Raw genomic sequence first — 22781 nt, forward strand, 5'->3', positions numbered from 1 at the left:
GAATTCATCCCATTAAAGGGAGCCATAAACAATGTTTCCCTGAAACCATCTCAAGGCAAACAACAACACCTTTCTCCTTGCATAGCTATACAAGGGTTAGTGAACATCAAAAACACTTCATAGCAAAAGCACTAACTTTGCAAACTCAAAGTATACTTAGCTTTTCTTTGCCAGGTTGGTCATGAAGCCAAAAGAAATATCTCGTCACCATATCCTTAAGATATCCTAAGATATATCTCCATATAGCTTGCCTGTAAGCTTGATAATATAATCCACAATATCCATATGGAAAGAGTGCTAAACGTGTGCACATAAAGCCAACTCCATACTTCCAAGATAAATTTTGTGAATTCATAAATCCTTAGACCAAGCTGTCTATTGCTCATGCTCTTGCTTCATAGGCTCTGAAGTGGCTGGCCATGCTTAATAGCAATGATGGTAAGTGTGGTCCCCACATGAGATCTTTTCTCTTCCTTATTGATAGAAGAAAGCCTCCGCTTCCAAGAAAGCCTATGCTCTGATACCAATGTAACTCGCAGCGACGGGGGGGTGCCCGGGGGACTAGGGCCTTTGACACACTTGTTGATACCATCAATGCATATTAAAACATTTAAACATGGCCACAGCCTTAACACATATCCATCATCACTTTGCATAAAACATAAAGCTGGACAAAACATCCACAAATGCTGAAAATGGAGCTTGCACACGTGACACCGCATAGAGGCCGGAATGGGCCGACCCCCCCCTTGGAGTATTTTATTACCCAAGGAGAATAATATCATGTACAAGCTTTGAGGGCCTTACTCTCCCCACGGGAGATGCCGGATTATCCATATACAAATGCCATAACACAGCCCAACACAAGGCAACTGAGCTGGAACATAGGCTGTAGAAATGCCGAGCCAACAATATGATCCATATACCTCCGTGTGGCCCGTGGGTACTGATTCTTTCCCAAAAACCACGGGTCTTCATGCAATAGAAAGGGTACAGTAAGTACAACTCTCCATTCAGCCGGTACAGCAAGTACAATGGCTGGTACAGCCGGTACAATGGCTGGTATAGAAGGTACAGTGGCTGGTACAGCCGGTACAGCAAGTACAGAAGCTGGTACAGCAAGTACGGTGGCTGGTACAGCAGGTATAGCAAGTACAGAAGCTGGTACAGCAAGTACAGAAGCTGGTACAGCAAGTACAGTGGCTGGTACAGCAGGTATAGCAAGTACAAAAGCTGGTACAGCAAGTACAGTGGTTGGTACAGCCAGTACGGTGGCTGGTACAGCAGGTACAGCAAGTACAAATGTTGGTACAACACATACAATGGCTAGAAATCATAATAAATGATTGAATACCCTTGCCTTCAGTATTTCTTCGCGATGGAAGCCTCCAAAAGAGTCCCCAACAGCCGGTATTCTTCATGGGCAGCCTTCAAGAGAGAGAGAAAGAGAGTAGCCATCATTAGAGAAACCTTCAACGGTGGTAGAGGCTAGTGTGCAGCAAGAGAGCCTCCATTAATGAAGAGAGAGGGCTCCAATTTATAGATTTGGGCCTCCCATGAGCTAAAATGGCAAGAGAAGGCTATGATGACAAGTGGAGAGCCACACAATAGCTGAAGTGACAAGTGTGAGGCCACTTGTCTCACTTTGATCCTTTTTCTAACAAGTGTCAGGCCACTTGTCTCACTTTGGTCCACTTTCTTGCCACATGTCCCAATCTAAGAGATGGGTCCTTCCATAATCTTTACCTCTAAAAATATCCCAACTGGTAGATATTCTGTCATAGGCACTTTGCCAACTCTTGGTATCTGCTCAATTCCAGATGTAATGACGCGAACAGAATTTCCATCGGAGTCGGGCCAAAAATAGCAACTCTCCTAAATTTTAGGAGTGTGGTCCTTTGTATTCTAGGATAATCCCCCATTCCCAAAGCTTGTACTTTCCAAATATTTAAACATCCTGGAGTCCACCAGACCCCTTTCAGACTGGGAAATGTCCAGGCCGGTGACAGTCACATTGGCCCTGCATAACAAATTTGCTAAACCTATCAACAATAGTTAAGCACTGTGTATTACGCTTACTCGGACTGGGAGGCAGATTCGTGACAAAGTCCATCGAAATGTCTTGGAAAGGACCCTCAGGAATTGGCAAGGGCTGTAACAACCCTATCTTCTTTCCACGAGGAGCTTTCACCTTTTGACAAATGTCACAGCGTTGTACATATGTAAACACATCACGCCTCATCTTTGGCCAATAGTATTGCTGTTCCAATTTCTCCAGAGTGGAATTCATGTCCCTATGACCACCTGTAATGGCGTCATGGACATCATGGAGAAGAGCTGTCCTGAACGACTTCATGACACATAGTCGACCTTTGTAGAAAAGCCAACCATCGCGTATCAGAAAATGGCATGGTTCTGTGGCATCCAATGCCTGTTCCCACTGTGTACCGAATTCCTCGGAATCCGCGTACGTGTGCTTCATGTCCTCTAGTCCTGTACTACCAACAAGATCAAGTCTAGTGGTCTGAATCGTAGACACTTGTCCCTTCCTGCTCAAAGCGTCGGCCACTGGATTGGCCTTTCTGGAAGGTACTCAATGATTCCACTAAACTGCTGGAATATCTGACTCCAACGGTGTTGTCGATCACTCGACTGTGCACTTGGCATTGTCTGGATCCAGCGTAATGCGTGATGGTCAGTGCGAACTTCGAAGTCACAACCATACAGGAAATGTTTCCAATGTTTCAAGGCCTGTATAACTGCTAGGAGTTCACGATCATAGACTGAGTAGTACTTCTCGGCGGGCAGTAACTTACGAGACATGTAAGCTACTAAATGACCTTTTTGTTGCAATACACCTCCAATTGCGATGTTACTCGCATCGGTGATCACCTGAAATGGATCGTCCCACGAGGCAAGTGCTAAACAAGGTGCTTGTGATAAAGCCACCTTGAGGTTCTGGAATGCCTCCAACGCTCGTGGAGTCATTCGAATTTTTTGCCTTCTTGTTTTCACCCCCTTTAGCAGATCGGTGAGATCTGCCGAGAGGTCAGAAAACTTGTCGATGTGGGTGGAATATGCCTGGCATATACTCACAAATAATCTAATGTCATAGGCTGTTTGAGGTACTTCCCAGTTGACAATCTCGGCCACTTTAGCCGGATCAAGTCGAATGCCTTCAGCACTAATTATATATCCCAAGTAATGCACCTGGAACAGATAAAATTCTGACTTCTTTTCATTGACATAGAGCTCGTTGCTTTCCAGCAACTTAAGAACTTTCTCCACATCAACGTCATGCTGCTCAACCGTAGCTGAAAATATTAGTATGTCGTCCAGAAATATGAACACACACTTTCCAATCAACTCCCGGAAAACACGCATCATCATGCGGTTAAATGTAGCTGGGGCGTTTGTCAAACCAAATGGCATGACCACAAATTCATAGTGGGTCCGTTCTGTACGGAAGGCTGTCTTGGGGATGTCCCCCTTCACAATCCGCACCTGGTGGTACCCACTCTTTAAATCCAATTTTGAGAACACCTTTGCTCCATTCAGCCTTTCAAGAATATAGTCAATTCGAGGCATCGGGAATCTGCTCTTGATAGTCAGCTTGTTGAGTGCACGATAGTCAACACACAAACGGGAAGACCTATCCTTTTTCTTAACAAATAAGATCGGTGCTGCAAATGGCGACACGCTAGGGCGGATGAAGCCAGATTGCAACAATTCTTGGAGTTAGCCGTCCAACTCCGATTCCATTGTCTTGGAAAGGCGATACGGAAACTTGCTCTGGGGTTCCGAGCCTGGGAGGAGGTCAATCCTGTGATCCTTCGGTCTGGACGGGGGGAGCTGGGGAGGGAGGCTGTCCCGAAGAAAAATCTTCTGGAACTTTTCATGGAGAATCGAGTACTTCTCGGAAGCACTGGCCACCGTCTAGGCTGTCTGGATGTAAATCATCGCACACTGTGCGCCTTTCCTGACTGCTCGCTTAGCCTGCAAGTGGCTTATGAGCGGAAAGTTCGGAATTCCTGGCTCACACTTAATGGTCACCGGGGTGTTTGACACATTCCGATTGATCTGGAACGTGTGCTTGTCCCACTTGACATCAAGAAGAAACTTGTGAAACCACTGAATACCCAAAATTATGTCTGCTCCTACAAGAGGAGCAACCATAAAGTCACGCACAAACTCTATGCCCTGAATCACTAACTTAGCACCTAGAGCTTCATACTTGACGCTCGTTGTCATGCCTATGCTAAAACCCTCAACCTGTTTGTCCACCGAAGTCAACTCGAAATGGGCACGCCTAGCGGCCTGTTCCGTGACCACATCCTCCGTGCTGCCGCTGTCAAACAAGACAACGACTCTCAGGTAGAGCCCAAAAAGAACCGTTAGGATCGTTACAGCGGCCCTTTGGTAGCTTACTGCTTGAGCCACTCTTTACGGAGTTGTTCGTGACATGATGCCACGAAGCACTGCACTTGTTCGCCTATTGGGTCCTAGGAACATTCCCTTTCCCCAATTTGGAATGCGGATTTCTCGGTGGCCACCTATGTAGCCAAAGGACTTGAGCAATTCGTTGCGCTCATACTCCTGGTCATGGGCGCCCTTCTGCTTATCTTTTTTTTTCCCGAGAAAAGATCCTTTCATTAGTTATATAGAAACGCCCGTAGGGCTACAAAAGATCCTCTCTGCTCATAAGAAAACAGAGCAGAGAACAAAGCAAGGCAGCTAGGGAGACTCTCCCTAGGTGCTGAAAAGTACAAGTATCAGTACAAAGAACTGAGAGGCTGGACTGTCGTGGCCGCCTCTGTGGGCTGCTGTCCAGGCCAGCGCAGGCTGCTGGGCAGCACCTGGGCACTGGCCGCCTGCAGTCCAGGCTGCCCTATGGGCTAGCCAACTGGCTGGGCTGCACCTGGGCACTGGCCGCCTGCGGCCCTATGGGCTAGCCAACTGGCTGGGCTGGCCCAAAAGCCAGTCGGCTGCTTGGCCAAGCCCTCTTGGGCTGGCCGACAGCCTGCCCAGCCCCTCTTTGGGTTGGTGGGCAAGTCCTGGGGCTGCCTGGCCCCCCTGGGGTGGCCCATAGCCTTCCCCGTGTCCAAACCTGTTGCATACCTACATCTACACAGCTTTCTGACATCTGGTGGTAGACCAAACATACAGAACAACTGACATCATTCCAGAGGGAGACTCACAGCGCGGACTGGCACTGTTTCATGTGCAGGACAGTGCACACCTGACCTTAGACTCATGTGCAGGACAATGCACACCTGACCTCGGATATCTGAGATGGATCCCTGGCTGACTCGTCCCAGATAGGGCTCACATGGGACAAGTTCACCATCCCAGGTCCTGCACCTTCTGTACAGAAATGTCTACGTGGCATCCAAGTACGGGATGCACGTGACAGCCATGGCGCCAAGGCCTAGCATGGGTCGAGATTTCCAAGGAGTCCCTAGTAGGGATGTGCAAATAACTCACTTATATAGGACTTGGGCAAATAATAAAGGAGAAAAGCGCACTTATTAATTAACACGGCTAAATAAAGCTTTTCACATCATATGCCAACCACTTTATGACCTTTGGGGTCGTAATGTGTGTGTGAGTTAATGACATTAGTTTAGCATTTTGTCTAAGTGCTAATTTCCTAGCCCAAGGTTAAGCTTCTAAGCTAAGGTGCAATTACAAAAGGAGAAGGTCTATCTTAGTTTGATTCTAGATTTCTATGTGGCATAGCTATATGACCTAATCAATAAGGACAACGTGGATGCTCTTTGTGAGCTTATGTAAGGATTATTTCTAGTGATTTGTACGCATCTTTTTAATAATTAATGTAAGCACCTTCACGCCTGAGCACAAGCATGTGCAGGGGCACACATTCGTAAGTGTTGGGGAATAGCAATGCAGAACTGAGACGCCTTCAAAGGGATGCCATTTTTACTTTCTTCGAAATGGTGGATCCATGCGTGGATGATCCATCTCACTCATTACAAAGGTGACATTGTTAGAGGGCCCTCCATAAATCTCTGCCAGATGATTTGGATTTGATCATGAAGACTTCTGCTTTACTTTCTCCAATGAGCCCGGACCTTCAGTCTGTTCTTGGTAATTTCCAACCTTTTCTTGATCCTCTTCCTGGGTTCTCCTACTATCGTGAGGGCTGTGGGGATATGACCAACACATAGAAGCTCTCGACCACAACTTCGGCCGTGAAACTACCAATGAAGTCATGGCTCAGTGATTTCTGTCATGACAGTACGTATATTTTAAAGTGAATAAGAATTATTGTCACCTAGAGTGCTCTTCTCAAGCAATGCCCATGTCCACTATTGTCAGGAATATGTGATTTCTTTCTCCTGCCATGTTATTGCATCGTATAAAATCTTAAAGAATATGGCTTTTGTGGCTTACATACTCAATAATTTTGAGTTTTTGGGAATATTTTCTTGTTAAAGTTGCTGGGGGATATATAAACGGCTTTTTCTGTTAGATGCATCTTTTGCATGCTTGACCAAGGTTTTGTTGACTGATTTGAGGTATTTTGTTTTGAGCAGGCTTCAGCCAGTTCATGTCACGGATGTTGCAGCAGCTTTTGTGGCAACTGTGAAAGATGATGGTAGCAGTATGGGAAAAACCTACGACTTGGGAGGACCGGATGTTTTCAGCGTGCAGGATCTCGTGTGTTTCTCGCTACTGTAGCACCCCTGCACTATGTTTATTTTTTTCGCTCTCATGTTTCGCATTCGTAGACTCACATGTATGTATCAAAAGAGAAAACAGGATTCTCTACCTTGATAGAGTCTTTGGATGTATTCATATCCTATGGATGCAAATTTGCCAAATCTCATTTCTCATGACTTTTTCAGTTTTTGCCTCCATGACAAATGGGACTGAAATGGAGGCAATGCTTTTATAGAGAGGCTATATCTTGTCATCCATCTTGTGGCTGTGGGGAACCAGAAATTGTCTACTGCTTGCAATGCAAGTGCATGAATGAAGGTAAGGCCAGCTATGGAAGAACGTCTGCCTGCTATCATGTCCCCGTAGTGGTGCACCCTTTGTATATACGTAAGCAGATGAAACGAGGCGTGGGCGGCTTGCAAACACTGCTAGAAGGATGCAGTGTCATATGGAAGTTTGGTGCATATGAATAGTGAGGGCATTATGGGTGGAGTATTTGAGTCACAAACCCTGCTAGAATGATGTGGTGTCACGTGGAAGTTGTTGCTGACCTGTAGTCTCAATTTTGCACACCAATCCAGTGATTTGAGGTGTATTTCTGGGCATGGTTCTCCACAGTGTGTCAAAGATGAGGCTTTTTCTGGTCCTGCTGGAACTATTGCATCAGGAAATGATGGCCATATGCAATAATACTTCCCTTGTGACACGAGACGCTTGCTGTCTTGGTTCCTTAGAATCTTACCTTGATTATATCATGATGGAAATCAATAAATGTCATATATGGTATTTTGTAGTCCTGGCATTGATTCATCCTCTCTAATCTCCTTACATTGTGCGGTGATCCACTACGGAGGAAGGAGCATGCTACAAAAATATAGGTTGGCTTTCTCGTATTTTGATCCTTACTGTGCATCTGTATCCTCCTGGACACTAGAATTGATCCCTGAGAGGTGTGATCTGAAAAGCATAGCTACTCCACCTGAGTTGTTAGCTCTATTGGATGTTCATGTCCCCTGCCTATTTTGACATTGTCCACAGGTGGGAGTCCCCTTGGTGTACATGTAACCCTCCTGTTAGGAGCTTTCTCCTTTCTCCTCCTACTTCATTAAGTGTAGCTGTGATTGTGAGCTCATTTTGCAACCCTACCTTATTTTTTTCAAGAAAATATCCTTCCATTAGTATAAAAGGAATACAATTGCTTACAGACCGCTATGGAGGTAATATGCACAGTGATGAAGGGGAAGCTTCGTCCATGGCTAGCTGCTTCTGCTTTTGAAGGAAGACTTCATCCATATTGTTTTTTTGTTGTTTGGGGGTGGGGGGGGGGGGGTGTGTTGTTTTTCCAAGTTCCTCGCTGGCAGCACATGTATGCCAAATGTGCCAGGTGCAGTTCCAATTGATGGTCCATGGGTATCAAGAAGGGTTCATAAAGTAGTAGGGACCTCTGCGGCAGTGATAGCAGTGATGCAGAAGTGTGACAGCCTTAGCGCCTGAGCCATGCCATTCTTGTGCATAATTGTCAGGCCTGTCTCCACTGCCTGGGCAATGGTGCCCGGGGTAACGAAGTGGATCTCCAATTTGTCCATAATTGAAAGGTGGTGTATTGGCTTAAGGATATCCACCTTGTTGGCTCTAGTGGCATAAGTAAGGACTGCGTGACAATTGCCGACTTTTCAAACTTTGTTATTGTTGATGTTTTCCATTGGATTTCTGGAACAACAAGAGTCAATCCCTGCCACTTATCAATCCCATAATGCAACAACCATTTTTCCGGTAATCCTCCGACATGAATTTTAAGGGCCATGGACTCCCTTCTTTTGCTTTTGTTGGTTTTGGTTGCAACATTGCTTGTGTGTTACCTTATCTCTCACGTCTTCCTTCAATTCTTCCTTCTTCTTCCTCTGCATTTTGGCTATCTGGAGTCAGCTTGTTTTCCAAGGTTGCGACTTGAGCTTCGAGTTTTGATTCTGCTCTTTCAAACATGTAATTTACTCCAGCAAGTAGGTGGTTAGCTCGTTTGAATAAGTGGCGGGGGGCATTATTGGTGTTCCCAAAGCAGTCGCGAAGCTCAGATTCTTTGGCATTTCCAATCTCTAGGGTTTACGTGTGAACCTCCTCATAAATTTAATTTTAACCCTTGAAGACAAGGTCTGTTACTCACTGTGTGGGTGCTGCATGACATGCCTTACTGGGTGTGGCATAGAATGGAGCTTGGGCGTGCAGTGATACTGCTGTTGACAGTTAGGCTGGAGCTTGGGTGTGTTGCAAATGGTGGCTGGCTGTCAAGCTATGAGCGGGTTATCTTGTCTGATGTTGCCAAGCTAGCGAGCTGGACTATGCAGGAAGAGAAGATGCTTTGAAGGTGTATCCACAGCTGAAGCTAAACCCTCCCCTGTGGGTGGCGGGGCTGTGCCCAGGGGAGAGTGGTGCTGTAAAGAGAGGGGCACCACACACACACACACACAGAGAGAGAGAGAGAGAGAGAGAGAGAGAGAGAGAGAGAGAGAGAGATGTTGCTTGACTTTTTAGGTACTTCTAGTGTTTGACACCATTCGGGAGCATCGGCGCATGGTAAATATTCCAGCATTTGTTCCAAAGGTAACTATTTGAAAGCTTGCAATAGAATGCGTAACAGTTTTTATTTATGATGCTAAGCAAATGGAATGTCTTGAGGAAGTGGGTCTTTTGAATGAGTTAAGATGAGCGAGGTGAAAAACATGCTAGAAACTGGATTGAAAAATATAAAGGTCAAGAATGTAGAGCCGGAACAAGCACATTTGCTTAGTGACCCTAGAGAATCCTCTAGCAATGGATCCAATAGTGGATCTATCCAGTTCTGTATGCACTTATAAGTTTGTGACTAGTGAGGTATCAACAAATTTCGAGTGCTAGCATTATCAGACAAAAAGTTATCAACCTTGCCTCGTCATTAAATGCCAGTGTAGTCCTGACCTTTTAGCCCACCTGTTTTCTTTTTGCAGTCCATAGCTAGGAAGTACTTCAGTTTGTGCACTAGTGAGGTATCAATGCGAGTGTTAGCTTTATCAAACCATAAGTTATCAACCTAGCCTCACATTAAATGCTAGTATAGTCCTGACCTTTTGGCTTATAACAGACCAGATGCCACCTCAGCCTATTAGGGTAAAAAACTCATTGTGTCACCTTGAGAGCTTGTGGATGCGATTGCTACACACAGTACCAGATTTTCAAAGAAGCAAATTTGTCTCCGACAGCCTCATATGTATCTTCTTAAAATATCACGTGGAGTCCCATGGTTATGAGATCTATGATCACATTTTCAGGCTGTTGAAAGAGCTTTGATGCCTGAAGAGGGAACTTGTTGTAAAAGGTGAACAGAAGTGCAGGGTGAAGTATAGCACTGAGGGCAAATGGGTTAATGGGAGTTTGTGAACACGTGTTTAAAATGGGAGCGCAGAGTACATTTTGTCTTGTGGCACAGCTGTTATCTTCTTGTCCTTATTTGCAGTACCCGGTGTTTTTTTGCTGTCTTTGTAGCTGATTGCATTACCTAGAGACTTTGTGATGAAAAAGCTTCGACTGCCAGTATCATCGAGAAGTATTTTTAGTAAGGATTTCCTTGACACGGTTGCACTTGATCAAGTGGTTTCTGATGGAGGTAAGTGCTCTCTCTCTCTCTCTCTCTCTCTCTATACTTCATTGTTTGTGTGCATGCTTGCACATACGCACGTTTGTGGTACTTGCATTTGACTTTCTTTTTTGCTCATTTTTTCCTGTAAATAACATGGAATTTGTAGAATTAGACTGAATTCAGACTCCAGGGTTTTTCCTTTTTTCTGGTTTTATGTTGGCTCTGGATTGTGTTGCTTCACTATAATCTGATCATAACTTTCAACTTTGTTCACAGCCTTGACCTTCAAAGACTTGGGTATCCTTCCCCGCGAGCTACATGGTGTTACAATAGAGCATCTGTATGCATATCGCACTGGCGGTCCAGGAGTTGGTACAACCGTTGGCGAACAAATGTCCAGAGCAGGCTTTTAATTTCTTCTTCTGCTCTGTTTGCCCCATAAAAAGATGTAGGCTCACACCAATAAGAGTGTCAATTAACCGGTAGATACCGAGTTTTGTGATTAACAAGGTTTACCCCATCTATGCTGGAGGGACTGTGTTGGGAGTTAACACTTGTTAGTCAAAGTCCAGGAATAAATGGAGTCTTCCGGACAAGGCTTGCCTTTCAGAACAGGGTGCAAAATGTAAGCAGTCCATCTTTATGGAAGACCGACTTTTTGTCAAGCTAATCACTTCATTTTGTCACAACCGTGTGAGGTGGTCTTGTGGTCTTCAAGGTAAGGAAGCAAAATCTGGTTCCAAAGGTTTTCTAGTTGACAGTAAGAGAGCAGAAGTCTCCATGGTCGGTTCTGTAGCAATCTCATGCTCTAATCTGTGATCGTATCTCCGAAATTCTACTCTTTTTCTTTCTGAATTATCTATTTTGAAAGGGAAAACGGGAGTCGTGTTTATGCTTCGATTATTGCCATTGAGAAAATCCTCTCTGTTCAAATGCTGCCAATCTCATAGCTAGTAAACATGTTCTCATAAGATTATGCTATGTTCAAATCCTGTCTGTTCAAATGATGCCATTCTCACAGCTAGTAGACATGTTTTGTGGTTTGATTATTGCCATTGAGAAAATCCAATGTTGCCAATCTCGTAGCATGTTTTCATAAGAAAATGCAATGATTCAACCATATATGAATGCATAGCATTCCCATACATGCCATACGTGCACACATGTGCACTCAAGAGTGAAACTTTCTTGGTTAACTTTGTCATACCTTGTGAAAGTATCTTGTTGAGGTTATGGGCTATCAATTTTTGAAATTGCTTAGCATTTGGAGATGGCAAAAATACTAAACGTGAAACAGGTGGTGAAGCTCCACAAGTAAGAGTCCACTCGTCCACCTACTAGTGTGTCCGCCCAAGATTGATTATTCACATTTGATAGCTTGGGAAGCATGTCCATAGCATTGCATTATAGCACACGAACCATGGTTTATCATGAACAAACAAGGGATACAGATAGGATTGTGGCTAGCACTCGCTACCCAACCATAGGCTTCAAACTGAGTACAATGGTAAGCCACCCACCAAGCTAGCCACCGACACAACCTTGGCAACCTTGTGTCCACAAGTTATATGCACCTCCCATGCCATGCACTGTTTGGTCGGTCTTTGACACTAGCAATGTTATGTCCACACGACATCAGACATAACATTCAATTCCTAAGGGTGCGATCCCTTGATCTACAATACCCACTAGCTTGTGGGGAACATAGATATATAAATCCCTAATGGTTTGATTCACATGTTAGTTGCCCATTAGACTCAAGATGGTTAGGTGAACTCTTACTGAGCTTGGTATCCAATTTCTAGGCCAAAAATGTCCAGTGAACTTTGGGTCTCGATCATTGACAATATCAATTGGCAAGCCATAAAGATTAAACAACTTCTCAATAAACAAATGAGCTTTACATTGAGACCCCATGTTGAGGAAACTAGCACAGAAAGAACTCTCACAATCTAGGAATGCTTCAAAATTATTGTTAAGAGAAGATGCACAAATACCATCATTGCTATGTACTTCATTCTTAAAGACACAATAACAAACATTACATTCATAATTTTCAAGCATTTCTTTTCTTTCCAAGGAAGAACCCATAAGACTATCATCAGTACCAACTACATGGGTGTGCAATGGTTTATGGGACATGTTGGGTATTATTGATGATTCATCATATTCTATGCTGAAATTGCCAGGCCATTGTACAAACTACTCATCATCTTTGAATGGATTGAAGAATGCCAAGAAGTATATGACAAGTTGAAGAAAGCATTGGCAAGTGCACCAATTTTGAGACCACCCAACGGGGACCTCGTATTCCATGTACACATTGATGCATTGAATTTTGCCATAGGATGTGTATTGGAACAATCTAGGGAATTCAAATTGGATTACCAAGTTTGCTTTGCTAGTCGACAACTCAACGATGTAGAAATAAACTACACCACAACTGAGCATGAAAGGTTGGCCATGGTTTATGCTATTAAGAAATACATACATTACTTGTTGGCCAACAAATTTGTATTCTTTGTTGATCCATCAGGCCTTATTATATTTGGTGAATAAGCCATGCACCATGGGGAGAATCACACGATGGTTGCTTTTACTCATGGAATTCGACTTTACTATCATGGTAAGAAAAGGAACACAACATGTTTTGGTAGACCATATGTCTATAATTCCAAATGGAGAATCTGTAAACTGGCATTGACGAGATGACCTCCCAGATGCATGTCTGTTCAAAATTGATACGATGGCTGAGTGGAGCGAGGAAATATCTGAGTACCTAACTCATGGGTTTCCACAAGATCGGCCCTTGAACAAGGATAAGATGCATTGGCTCATTAAACTGGCCATACCATATCAATTGATTGTGGGAGAACTATACAAGCTGGGCAAAGACAATATCCGCAGGAGGTGTGAGCAAGAAGATGAGTTCCTCACGCTATTAGAAGAGGCACACTCAGAAATAGTTGGAGGACATTTTGCTCGAGAAGTTACTGCTCACAAAGTACTTCAAGCAGGGCTATGGTGGCCTACGTTATTCAAAGATGCCATAGAATTTGTGAAAAGATGCGGGGAATGTCAACGATGTGCTATAGAAGGATATAATGCCACTTACCCCTGTAATTGTGAGATAACCCTTTGAGAAATGGGGTATTGATTTTGTTAGACCCATTCTAGCAGCACGTGCGTCACAAGCTCGTTATGTGATCATGGCCATTGATTATTTCACCAACTAGGCAAAGGTGAGAGCCTCTAAAAAAGCTGATGCTCGAACTACAGCCAAGTTCTTGTATGAACAGTTCATTTCTAGATTTGGCTGTCCACTAGAATTAGTCAGTGAGACCAAGGTTCGCATTTCATCAATGAGGTGATTGAACATTTATCACGGGATTCTTGTAATCCATCAAAAATCATCACCTTATTATCCACAGACAAATGGCCAAGCTGAGAGCACTAACAAGATTTTATGTGGTATCTTGACAAAGACCTTAGAAGCCAGCCAAACGGATTGGGAACACAAACTAACTGCAACTCTATGGGCCTACCGTACATTGTATAAGGTAGCGATACGGGATACACTCCCTTTCGACTAACTTATGGTATTGATGCAGTAATGCCAATGGAATTCTTAGTTTTGAGCCTGCGTATTGCGGTACAAGAAAGGCTTACAAAAAATGGATTAGCCGAGAGGCTGATTGACTTAGAAAAGCTTGATGAAACCAGCCTTATTGCATCTCATGGGCTTATGGTCGAGAAATTACGAAGAAAACGTTGGTTTGACCATAACCTAAAACATAAAGAACTGGAAACGGGGGACCTTGTCCTCATGTATGGTGTTGGAGGCACCAAGAAAAAGAAATTGAAATACAGAGGGTTCGGACCTTTTAGAGTGTCCAAAATCACCCCTCAAGGGTCAGTTCGAATTGAAACTATCGATGGGGTAGAACAGAGGGATATATTAATGGAATTAAGCTAAAAAAATATTACGGACCTCTGACCCAAGAAATGCTTGAACAAGAGCATATTCTAAAATAAAAGAAAGAGCTAGTCAAGAAAAAATCAAACAAGTTCAAGAGGAAGCCAAGGCAAGGGAAGCCAAAGCAAAATAGAGACTCCAAGGGAGAACGCTACATGTAAACATGGCTTCACTCACCTTGCTTGAAGAGGATGACCTGGATATTGAGCCGGCACACCTCAGTGTAAATATCTCTACAAAGGGTAGTCACACAAAGAGCATTGCATTGATTGATAAAGAGCATTGCATTGATTGATATGGGATCAAGTCATAACTTGATTTCCTATGAAACATGGGTAGCTCTAAACAAACCCCACAGAGGCAACTAGTGCACATGTTTGCAGTGTGCATTTATTAGTTATGCAAACAATGAGATTTTTGAATGTTAACATCTCCATCAGAAATAACCCCTTGGTTGGAAAGGTATTTGTTATGCCTATAGGAACCATGGTAGAGGAGATGATTCTTGGACGATCCTGGATTTGCGCCAGCAAGGTAACATCCAATGGAAAAAACATATAGTATAACTCAATAATGGCAATGATACCATGGCCATCCCATTATGGAGTTCATTGAATAAGGAGAAGTTGGCAGTCACATGCGACATGGAGCTGCCAATGCCAAGCAAAGCGAAAGAATCAACAGAACATGCGCCCATCTCAAACCAACATTGCCATTCAAGAGGGCCATAGAAAAGGCAGCAAATGTATCCCGCCAGAAAACAGTGGGTTCCCAAATCCCAGCTTCAAGCCCAAGGATAGTATGATAGTGAAAAAACCTCGTGGATATCAGGGCAAAGACACAAAGCTACATGCAAGAGCCAAGGGGATAAAACCAAGGCTAGAAAGTGAACCCAACACGCCCGAACACAACTTGACATTCAAAAGAGGTGGGTAAGAAAAGACTTACTAGCAGTTCATATAAAGAAAGCCCTTTGATTTTTCCCTCCAACGGTGCTCTCCAAATTAGGGTATTTTCTGATCAAATACAAAAAATTGCTTTCACTAATACCTATATTAGTGCTAATCATCTGAGGTTTTTAGGGCCATTAATGGTTCATATCTCACATTCAAGTGTTTCTAAACCTTTTTAAGGCATCAAATAAAGTTTTTTCCTTTATTTGAGTGGTCAATTTGTTAATCCAAATTCGGGTATAAATCTGTATCAACATTATTTGGGACAGGATTTCTCAGCTTGTATGCTTCATGTACCGCATCTATCATGCTCATAAATAAATTGTACAAGGGCAAGGCACTGGCCATTGAAGGCTAAGACCTCCTTAAGCAAATTCAATGCATTATCATCTGAAAGGGACATGCATCATCATCATGTCAGGCTTTATGAACACATTGAGAATATGATATATCTTTGCCTACATGGATTTCATTACACAATGAAATCAAGGATGAAAAAGACCAAGGGCTACATCAACATCAAGATCTACATCGACATGAAGAAGATCAAGAGCTACATCAACACTACGAGCTACATCAAGAAGATCTTCATTAGCATATTGGTCATCAAGGGGGGACTCTTCCTTTATTTCTAATTCCTATTTTATTTTGAGTCAAGGGTTCTCTCCCCGGGTTGTCCACCAAAATCTAAATCTTTTAGACTTTTTGGGTTTGATATATATCCTTGATATTATAAAAGGCATAGGTGGCGTCCTAAACTAGCCAAGGCCAGCCCACTTGTGGCCACCCCTCTATCTTGAGTGAAATGTAGATGTCTAGCATCTTGTCATCATTGACTGGCATTGTAAACCACCATGAGTAAGACCTACGGGCACTTGGATGGTTCAAAGAAAGCAGTTGTGCTGGAGAACATTTTGTTTGAAGAAGTGCACCCATATAGGCACACCTTTTGCTCATTGCCCATGTACGTCACCTACATATTTCACCACGGGCGTCATGGTTTTTTTTTCACGTCTTGCATCTCACACCATGCACAAAAACATGCACCTGCAACTAATCTCATCAATGCTAACTCTCTAGGTACATCTGTGGATGGGGGGACCATGGAAGGCCCAAGCATAGCCCATGCTATATCCCTTGAGCTTCCATGCTTGGGTGGTTGCAAGACAAAGGACACCACTTTTGACAGTTGGGTGCCCTGTGAAGGTAGCTTGAAAACAAACACCTCCACAACTTAAAGGCCCAAGCTCTCATGGTTGCGTTTGGAATTTTGTAGCATGGTGTTTGGGGCATATCATACATATAGTGGTATGCAAATGGCACCCCTGATCAGAAATCCAAGTTCTTTTAGGACATGTTTCATTGCATGGAAGTTTTGGTGTTTGCACTATCCAACTTCTTGACTGTATTATATATCATACATAATATGCTTAGTACTTCTGTATCCAAAGTCCAATGATCATCCCAATTTGTATATGAAAAGAACACATTACATAGAGTTTAACTTGATTTATTGGGATTTTAAAAGATGTTTACCTATTTTTTAAATTATTTCTCCTCCAGGTAATTCTATGAAACAACATGTGATTTTCTATTCAAGATCTTGGCAAATGCAAAGCTCATTCATTGAAGATTCAAAAGTGAGAAGTTTGACAAATATGTTTAGAATGTGGCCATATGGTCAATTTACAATTTAACCATAAAATTTCTTTCGATCTTCTGTAGAAAATTCACTCAGTCTACAAGAGGGCCTGTAGAAGTCTAATAATTTAATTATATAAATTTAATATGACCCTCATTGTACTCCAATTTCTTGTAGATCATGAGATAAATTTAACAAAAAAAATTGAGTGAATTTGAATAAGGGGAGCCCATTTTCTAGCTATCTTAATCAAATTTTCCCTCTTTGTCTGGCCAAAGTCTAAAACAAAGGCTGCCTATTAGGCTTGGTGTTTCACCAAACCTGGAGTGTATGCCATTTGGTAACATAGTCTTAGTCCTCCATGTACATGCTACAATATATGGAGGAGAGGCCATATAAGCATCTTGCCATCTCATCATGCCACCTCAACAAGGTTGACTCCCTAAAGCATACGTGGCATGACACATCACATGCAAACATGTCATTGCCACGTAATGAAGAATGTCCATGTCATCTTACCACCTTAGCAGAATCAACTTGGTTAACTATCTCTGCCTACATGGCATGCCACATTAGATACATGCATGGCATTGCCACCTCACCTTTGAGCATAAGAAATGCCTACGTGGAGATTTCATGTTAGTAAATATTTGCTACGTGGCAAAGCGCCCATCACCTCACCATCATTTTCTTAATTGTTTTGTTAAAAAATAATCATTATTAAATTTTACTTTTTTAAAAGAAAATTTTAACATAAATATATGTAAATTTTATTTATTATTAATTAAATAAATACTAATTATTAAGTAAATAAATAATCTTATTTATTTAAAATAAATAATTAATTTTATAATTTAAAAGTATTGTTATCTTTAAGAAGATTTATTAAATTGGTAAATTCTAGATATTATCCATAATCTAGCTCCACTCATTCTCCATCTCTTCTCCATGACCCCACTTAATTGATGAGGCGTCGTCTCCTCTCCACTCATTCTTTATCTATTCCCCGTGACCCCACTCTGTCTCCTTCTCCTCCTCATTCTCCCACAATTCTTTCTTCACACTATATTGAGCCCTTTGCCACTCCTCCCTTTCATCACTAGAGTACAAGAAGGTGTTGTGATGTAGGGTTCGTCATGGGAAGTACATAGTGCATGGGGCTTGCTTTCTTGAGATGACACATATAGAGTTGTACTTTGAGTTTAGGTCTTCACACCCTAAGATCACTATCAACCCCATTGAAGGCTTACAAGCCTTGGTTTGTGTGCTACTCGAGGAAGCATTCATTCAAGGCTTGCAAGCCTTGGTTTTTGCACTACTCGAGTCAATGTGACACGTCTTTGTAGGTACCACGTTGGATTTCATACTTTATATGATGTCGTTCGTCACTTTTCTGGGCATCGAGGGGTGGTGCCTTATAGTCCTAGGGATTTTATTCACTCACTATTATGCCCACAGGTGGAGGATGCCATCTACCATGGGATGGCTTGTGTCATGGTGGGGACATGTACCTCGTGTGGTAGCTTGGCCATGCTTCACTTGTGCAAAGAGGATTCCTTGGTGGTGGACGAGAGGTGATAGTATGAGTATGTGATACATGGGAAATCAAGGAGATTATAGCTAGTGGAGCACCATTTGGCACACGGCAAGTTCATGAGCACATTTACATCTTCTGTGTATGACTATATGCATCATGCTCATGGTGGTAGGATCGTTAGTTTTGTGCTAGCCTACATAAGTTTTCTATTGGTGTAGTTGTCTGTTGACATCGCAGAGAACGATATGTTTGCATCACAGTAAGAGGTTCAGTCAGAGTACTACTTCTTTGAGCAGGTTTTGCTTGAGACATTGCCTCATTCTCAATTTAAGGTATTCTAGTTATTTTATATTGCTAGTGTGTATAAAATCGAGCTTAGGATGGTTATGAGGATGGGTGGAGTTTAATCTTAGCAGCTAAGTGGAACATGTAGATGAGATGAGAGCTTGGTGTGTAGGGGTATGCCACGCGACCATGTGTGCCAATGTGGACCCATTAGGATACTTGTTGTCATATGCATACTTACATAGTTTTATCATGCTTATTCGATAGTGGTCATGGTGACAACACCAAATGTATTGTAATGCTCATTGAAGCATCTTCTTTTGTGTCTTTTCATTGGGGACGATGAAACATTTTAAGTTCTAGGGTACTTGTAGATGGCTAGGAAGGGTCAAAGGTTTCTTTTGGCCCTTAGTATAGCTTTGTGTGGACAAAAATGGGACCATGGATGGTGCCTAAGTGTGGGCCTTGGGTGGATTAGGGTTAGGGCAACCATAGCTCTAGTTTTTTTTGTAGATGGCTAGGAAGGGTCAAAGGTATCTTTGGGCTGGTGGATTAGGGTCAGGGCAACCGTAGCTTTTTTTGGGGTATAAAATGGTACTATTGAATGGAATATGAATAACTTGTTTGGCCTCCACTTTTGGCTCTTCATGGTTAACATTGATTCTTCAGGGCAAACGTAGCTCTAGTTTTTTTTTTGGGGGGGTATAAAATGGTACTATTGAATGGAATATGAATAACTTTTTTGGCCTCCACTTTGGGCTCTTCATGGGTTAACATTGATTCTGTTGTTTAATCTTGATTTACATGCTTGATTAGCTATGGGTTAGGGCGTTAATCAAGTAATATTTTAGCGTGTTCTTCGACCTCATGCTCTCTGACCTCCTCCGGTCGTCACCATAGTCATCTTGATACCCTTCAAGCTCTCTAACCTCACCGTGCAGTGCTGCCATCATCAGTGCTCTCCAAGATCCTCGCCTTTGCCATCACCACCAGTGCTCTCTCACCCTCCCCACTGACCATCTCTCTCTCCATTGACAGCAGCCTGCCACCCTACCCTCTCTCCATTGGGAGGTTATCTCGCCGGATGCTCTTCTCGAGAGATAGTGCTACTAGAGAACTTATCTCAGCATTGCGAGGAGTTATCTTGTTGGATGCTTTTCCTGGGGGAGTTTGTATCCCTTCTTATTCAGCATTCATCTCCTGAGATGGTGAATGGAGTAGTGGTGGAGATGGCTAGTCCTGTCCTCCACACTCCATTCTCCACATTCCATCCTCATCTCTGCCATATCCCCTCAACACTTCGTCCTCGTCTCTGCCATATTCACCTACATTCCCCTCCCTTTCCCATGGTGTGAGAAAAGATCTCTCCTGAGCTCTATCTCCCCCTCCCTTTCCCAAGGTGAGGAGAGATCTTTGTCGAGCACCATTTCTCCTTCTCCGATGGACTCTAGATTGGAAGATCTTTCTTGTAAATAGATGCCATGATAGGTGTGGATATCGAGGTAGCCCTCATTCCAATCACACAAGATTGTATGGAGAAGCTAGTAAGGAACATGTACAAGAAAAAAAAGTCAAAGAAGACCCAAGTAAGACCAAATGCATAAACCATACTCACTCCTAAAGGAAAAGCAGCTGAAAAAGTACATGAAAATATTCTAGAAGAACCACACTCTCCACACCTGCTTCTTCTATGCATATAACTTTGGAGTTGAAGTTGTAATAATGGTGGATGAAGTAACAAGATTGGAACATATAACCTTCCCGAAAGCACATGTAACTAGTGCACAAAAAGAAAAAAGCCTAAGGAAGCACATGAGCCTCTTGTTCAGCTTCTGGTTGTAACCTAAATAATCATTAAACATAGTCCAAAAGGCTATTGGATCTCGTGGGAGAAGGTATATTCCTCTCCTTCACTTGCTCCTCATTTCTTGGAGCATTCTCCATGGATTTCTCGCTACTAGTTTCAATAGCTTCTAGCAAGAAAACACACTCAATTGGGTGCCCAGTATAGATAGTTAATTGACAAGAGGACCTTGGGTGGTTCAATGCACTAGTTTTAATACCTTCTAGTCCTCTCCAAGCAAACACACTCAATTGGGTGCCCAATACTACAGACACTTAACTGATAGGAGGATTTTGGGTGGTTCGATGCACTATCATCACCAATCACTCTCCTAGATTTCAAGATACTTAATTAATAGGAGGATCCTGGGTGGTTCGATGCATTATCTTCTAGAGTGAGATCATCAGTAATCACTCTCGCAGATTTCAAGCACATGAGAATTGGTCTAAACAGGCCAAAATCTATTTTAATGTTTTATAAAATTTTGGTTTTCATCACACAAGCATGGAAAGGTTCATGGTGAAAACTCAACCTTGCAACTTCTCAATGTAAGAACTATGCACTATACTCCCAGAATCCAAATATGATTCTAGAACTTGAGTTTTTTACGACATGAAAAGTTGCATGGATTTTGACGGGCATGAAAAACTTTTGATTTTTGAGTTTTGATTTGGATGTTTGAAATGATCCACACTAATGTCCATTGATGATTTTGGTTTCAAATCTTTCCTTAATCATAAGATATTGAGTTTTTCATAGACATGAACAGACATGAAAAAGCAATCTTCGAGTTTTTCATGGATGTGATGAAAACCAACCTTGAGTTTTTCATGGATGTGAAAATCCCACCTTATTTTACGATAAGGATAAGTACTTCTAAATCGGGCAACATAATCCCTAAAATCACGGGCATGAAAAGCTACTCAGCATGAAAAACTACATTTTAATATTTTGATAATTTGATGAAGTTAATGAGTTTTTCCTATCTAAAGTTCCCAATTTGAGTCCTTTTAGCATGAATTACACAATTTGGTTATCAATGGGACTCAATTGAACACTCTTTTTTTATTTTAATGATTTTATTAAAGAGAAAAAAGTATAAAACCTGAAATTTCATGGTGTGAAAAAGCAGGGATGCAAATAACTAAAAATGTACAAAGGTATGGTTTTCTTTCATCTAGGTTACCCGAGTACTTACAAACCTAAATAAAACATAAAACCACTAAAATAACCAATATTTTCTTCCTTTTCTCACAAACCTCAAAACTTTATCCTCTTCTCAACCAATAACACTACTAAAAAATAGTGGCTATAGGAAAAGATACTTGCACAATGGCTATTGGAAAAGATAATTGCATAAGGGAGCACAGGCTCTAAAAAGAGTAAAGGAAGCGGAAACAAAAGTTTTATGGGCCATTTTTCCCTCTCTAAAACTCAATTTTTCGCAAATAAATGCACAAAACAAGCAACAATGGTTGTGGGGTATTTACCTTGCTTCCAAGCTTTAGTCTCTTAAAGCCATCCAAGCCCAATTGGTGGTTGTCAGCTTCTCTCGTTCAAGACTTCTCTTCACCTCTTTCACAGAAGAAGCTGCTTCACCTTGCTACAAGGACTCACACAAATCTCACTCTCTCACATAAAGAATGGATAGGAACATGTGCTAAGCAATAGTCTAATCTCTACTCTCAACTCTCTCTCTCTCATACACACACAGCAACAAGAGGTAAAGAGTAAGTAGAACACTAAAGAAAATGTTTAGCACAAAGGGGGATTGTGTCATGAGATAATGTAATATATATAACTGGCCCTTATTTATACTTGGGTACCTAAAACTTCTAACTTAAATAAATGAGCCTGGGTGTGGCTGATTTTCTCATAAATGTTACAACTTTTACAATGCCTTTACATGACACTTATTCTTCACTCTCATACATAGTGGAGAGCGTTTAGTTAGCTTCAAGATTTGCCAAAAGAAATCTAAGCTATACACACTCCACAGTCGCTACTATAAAAGCTGCCCTGTACTCAGCTCATAGCTTGAAGTGGCCACTGTCGACTACTTCTTGTTGAGCCACGATATACATGAATCACCAAGATGAAAGCAAAAGCCAATAGTGGACACTTGCATGTCATAACATCCAGCCTAATCAAAATCACTAAAAGCATGCACCTGAATATCACCCCCAGTGCATAAAATATCCCAAGGGACTGAGTGCCTTGTATCAAAATGCTCGCTTGTTTGGCAGCCTGC

At 42.3% G+C, this 22781-nt stretch overlaps 1 protein-coding gene across 2 annotated transcripts in view; it reads left to right on the forward strand.

Moving 5' to 3' along the window:
- Window positions 1-11191, forward strand: part of LOC147626288 (NAD(P)-binding Rossmann-fold superfamily protein) — a 54096-nt gene extending 42905 nt beyond the window's left edge. For both annotated transcript variants that reach the window (XM_086816443.1, XM_086816442.1), the window contains exons 9-12: window positions 6558-6681; window positions 9214-9282; window positions 10201-10321; window positions 10571-11191. In XM_086816443.1, coding sequence (XP_086672569.1) covers window positions 6558-6681; window positions 9214-9282; window positions 10201-10321; window positions 10571-10707 — 451 coding nt within the window. In that variant the 3' untranslated portion in view covers window positions 10708-11191. The remainder of the gene's footprint in view (window positions 1-6557; window positions 6682-9213; window positions 9283-10200; window positions 10322-10570) is intronic.
- The last annotated feature ends 11590 nt before the right edge of the window (window positions 11192-22781 follow it).

Source organism: Cibotium barometz, chromosome 22 (assembly GCF_041138505.1).
Source record: "Cibotium barometz isolate CiBa-2024 chromosome 22, ASM4113850v1, whole genome shotgun sequence".
Taxonomy (NCBI): domain Eukaryota; kingdom Viridiplantae; phylum Streptophyta; class Polypodiopsida; order Cyatheales; family Cibotiaceae; genus Cibotium; species Cibotium barometz.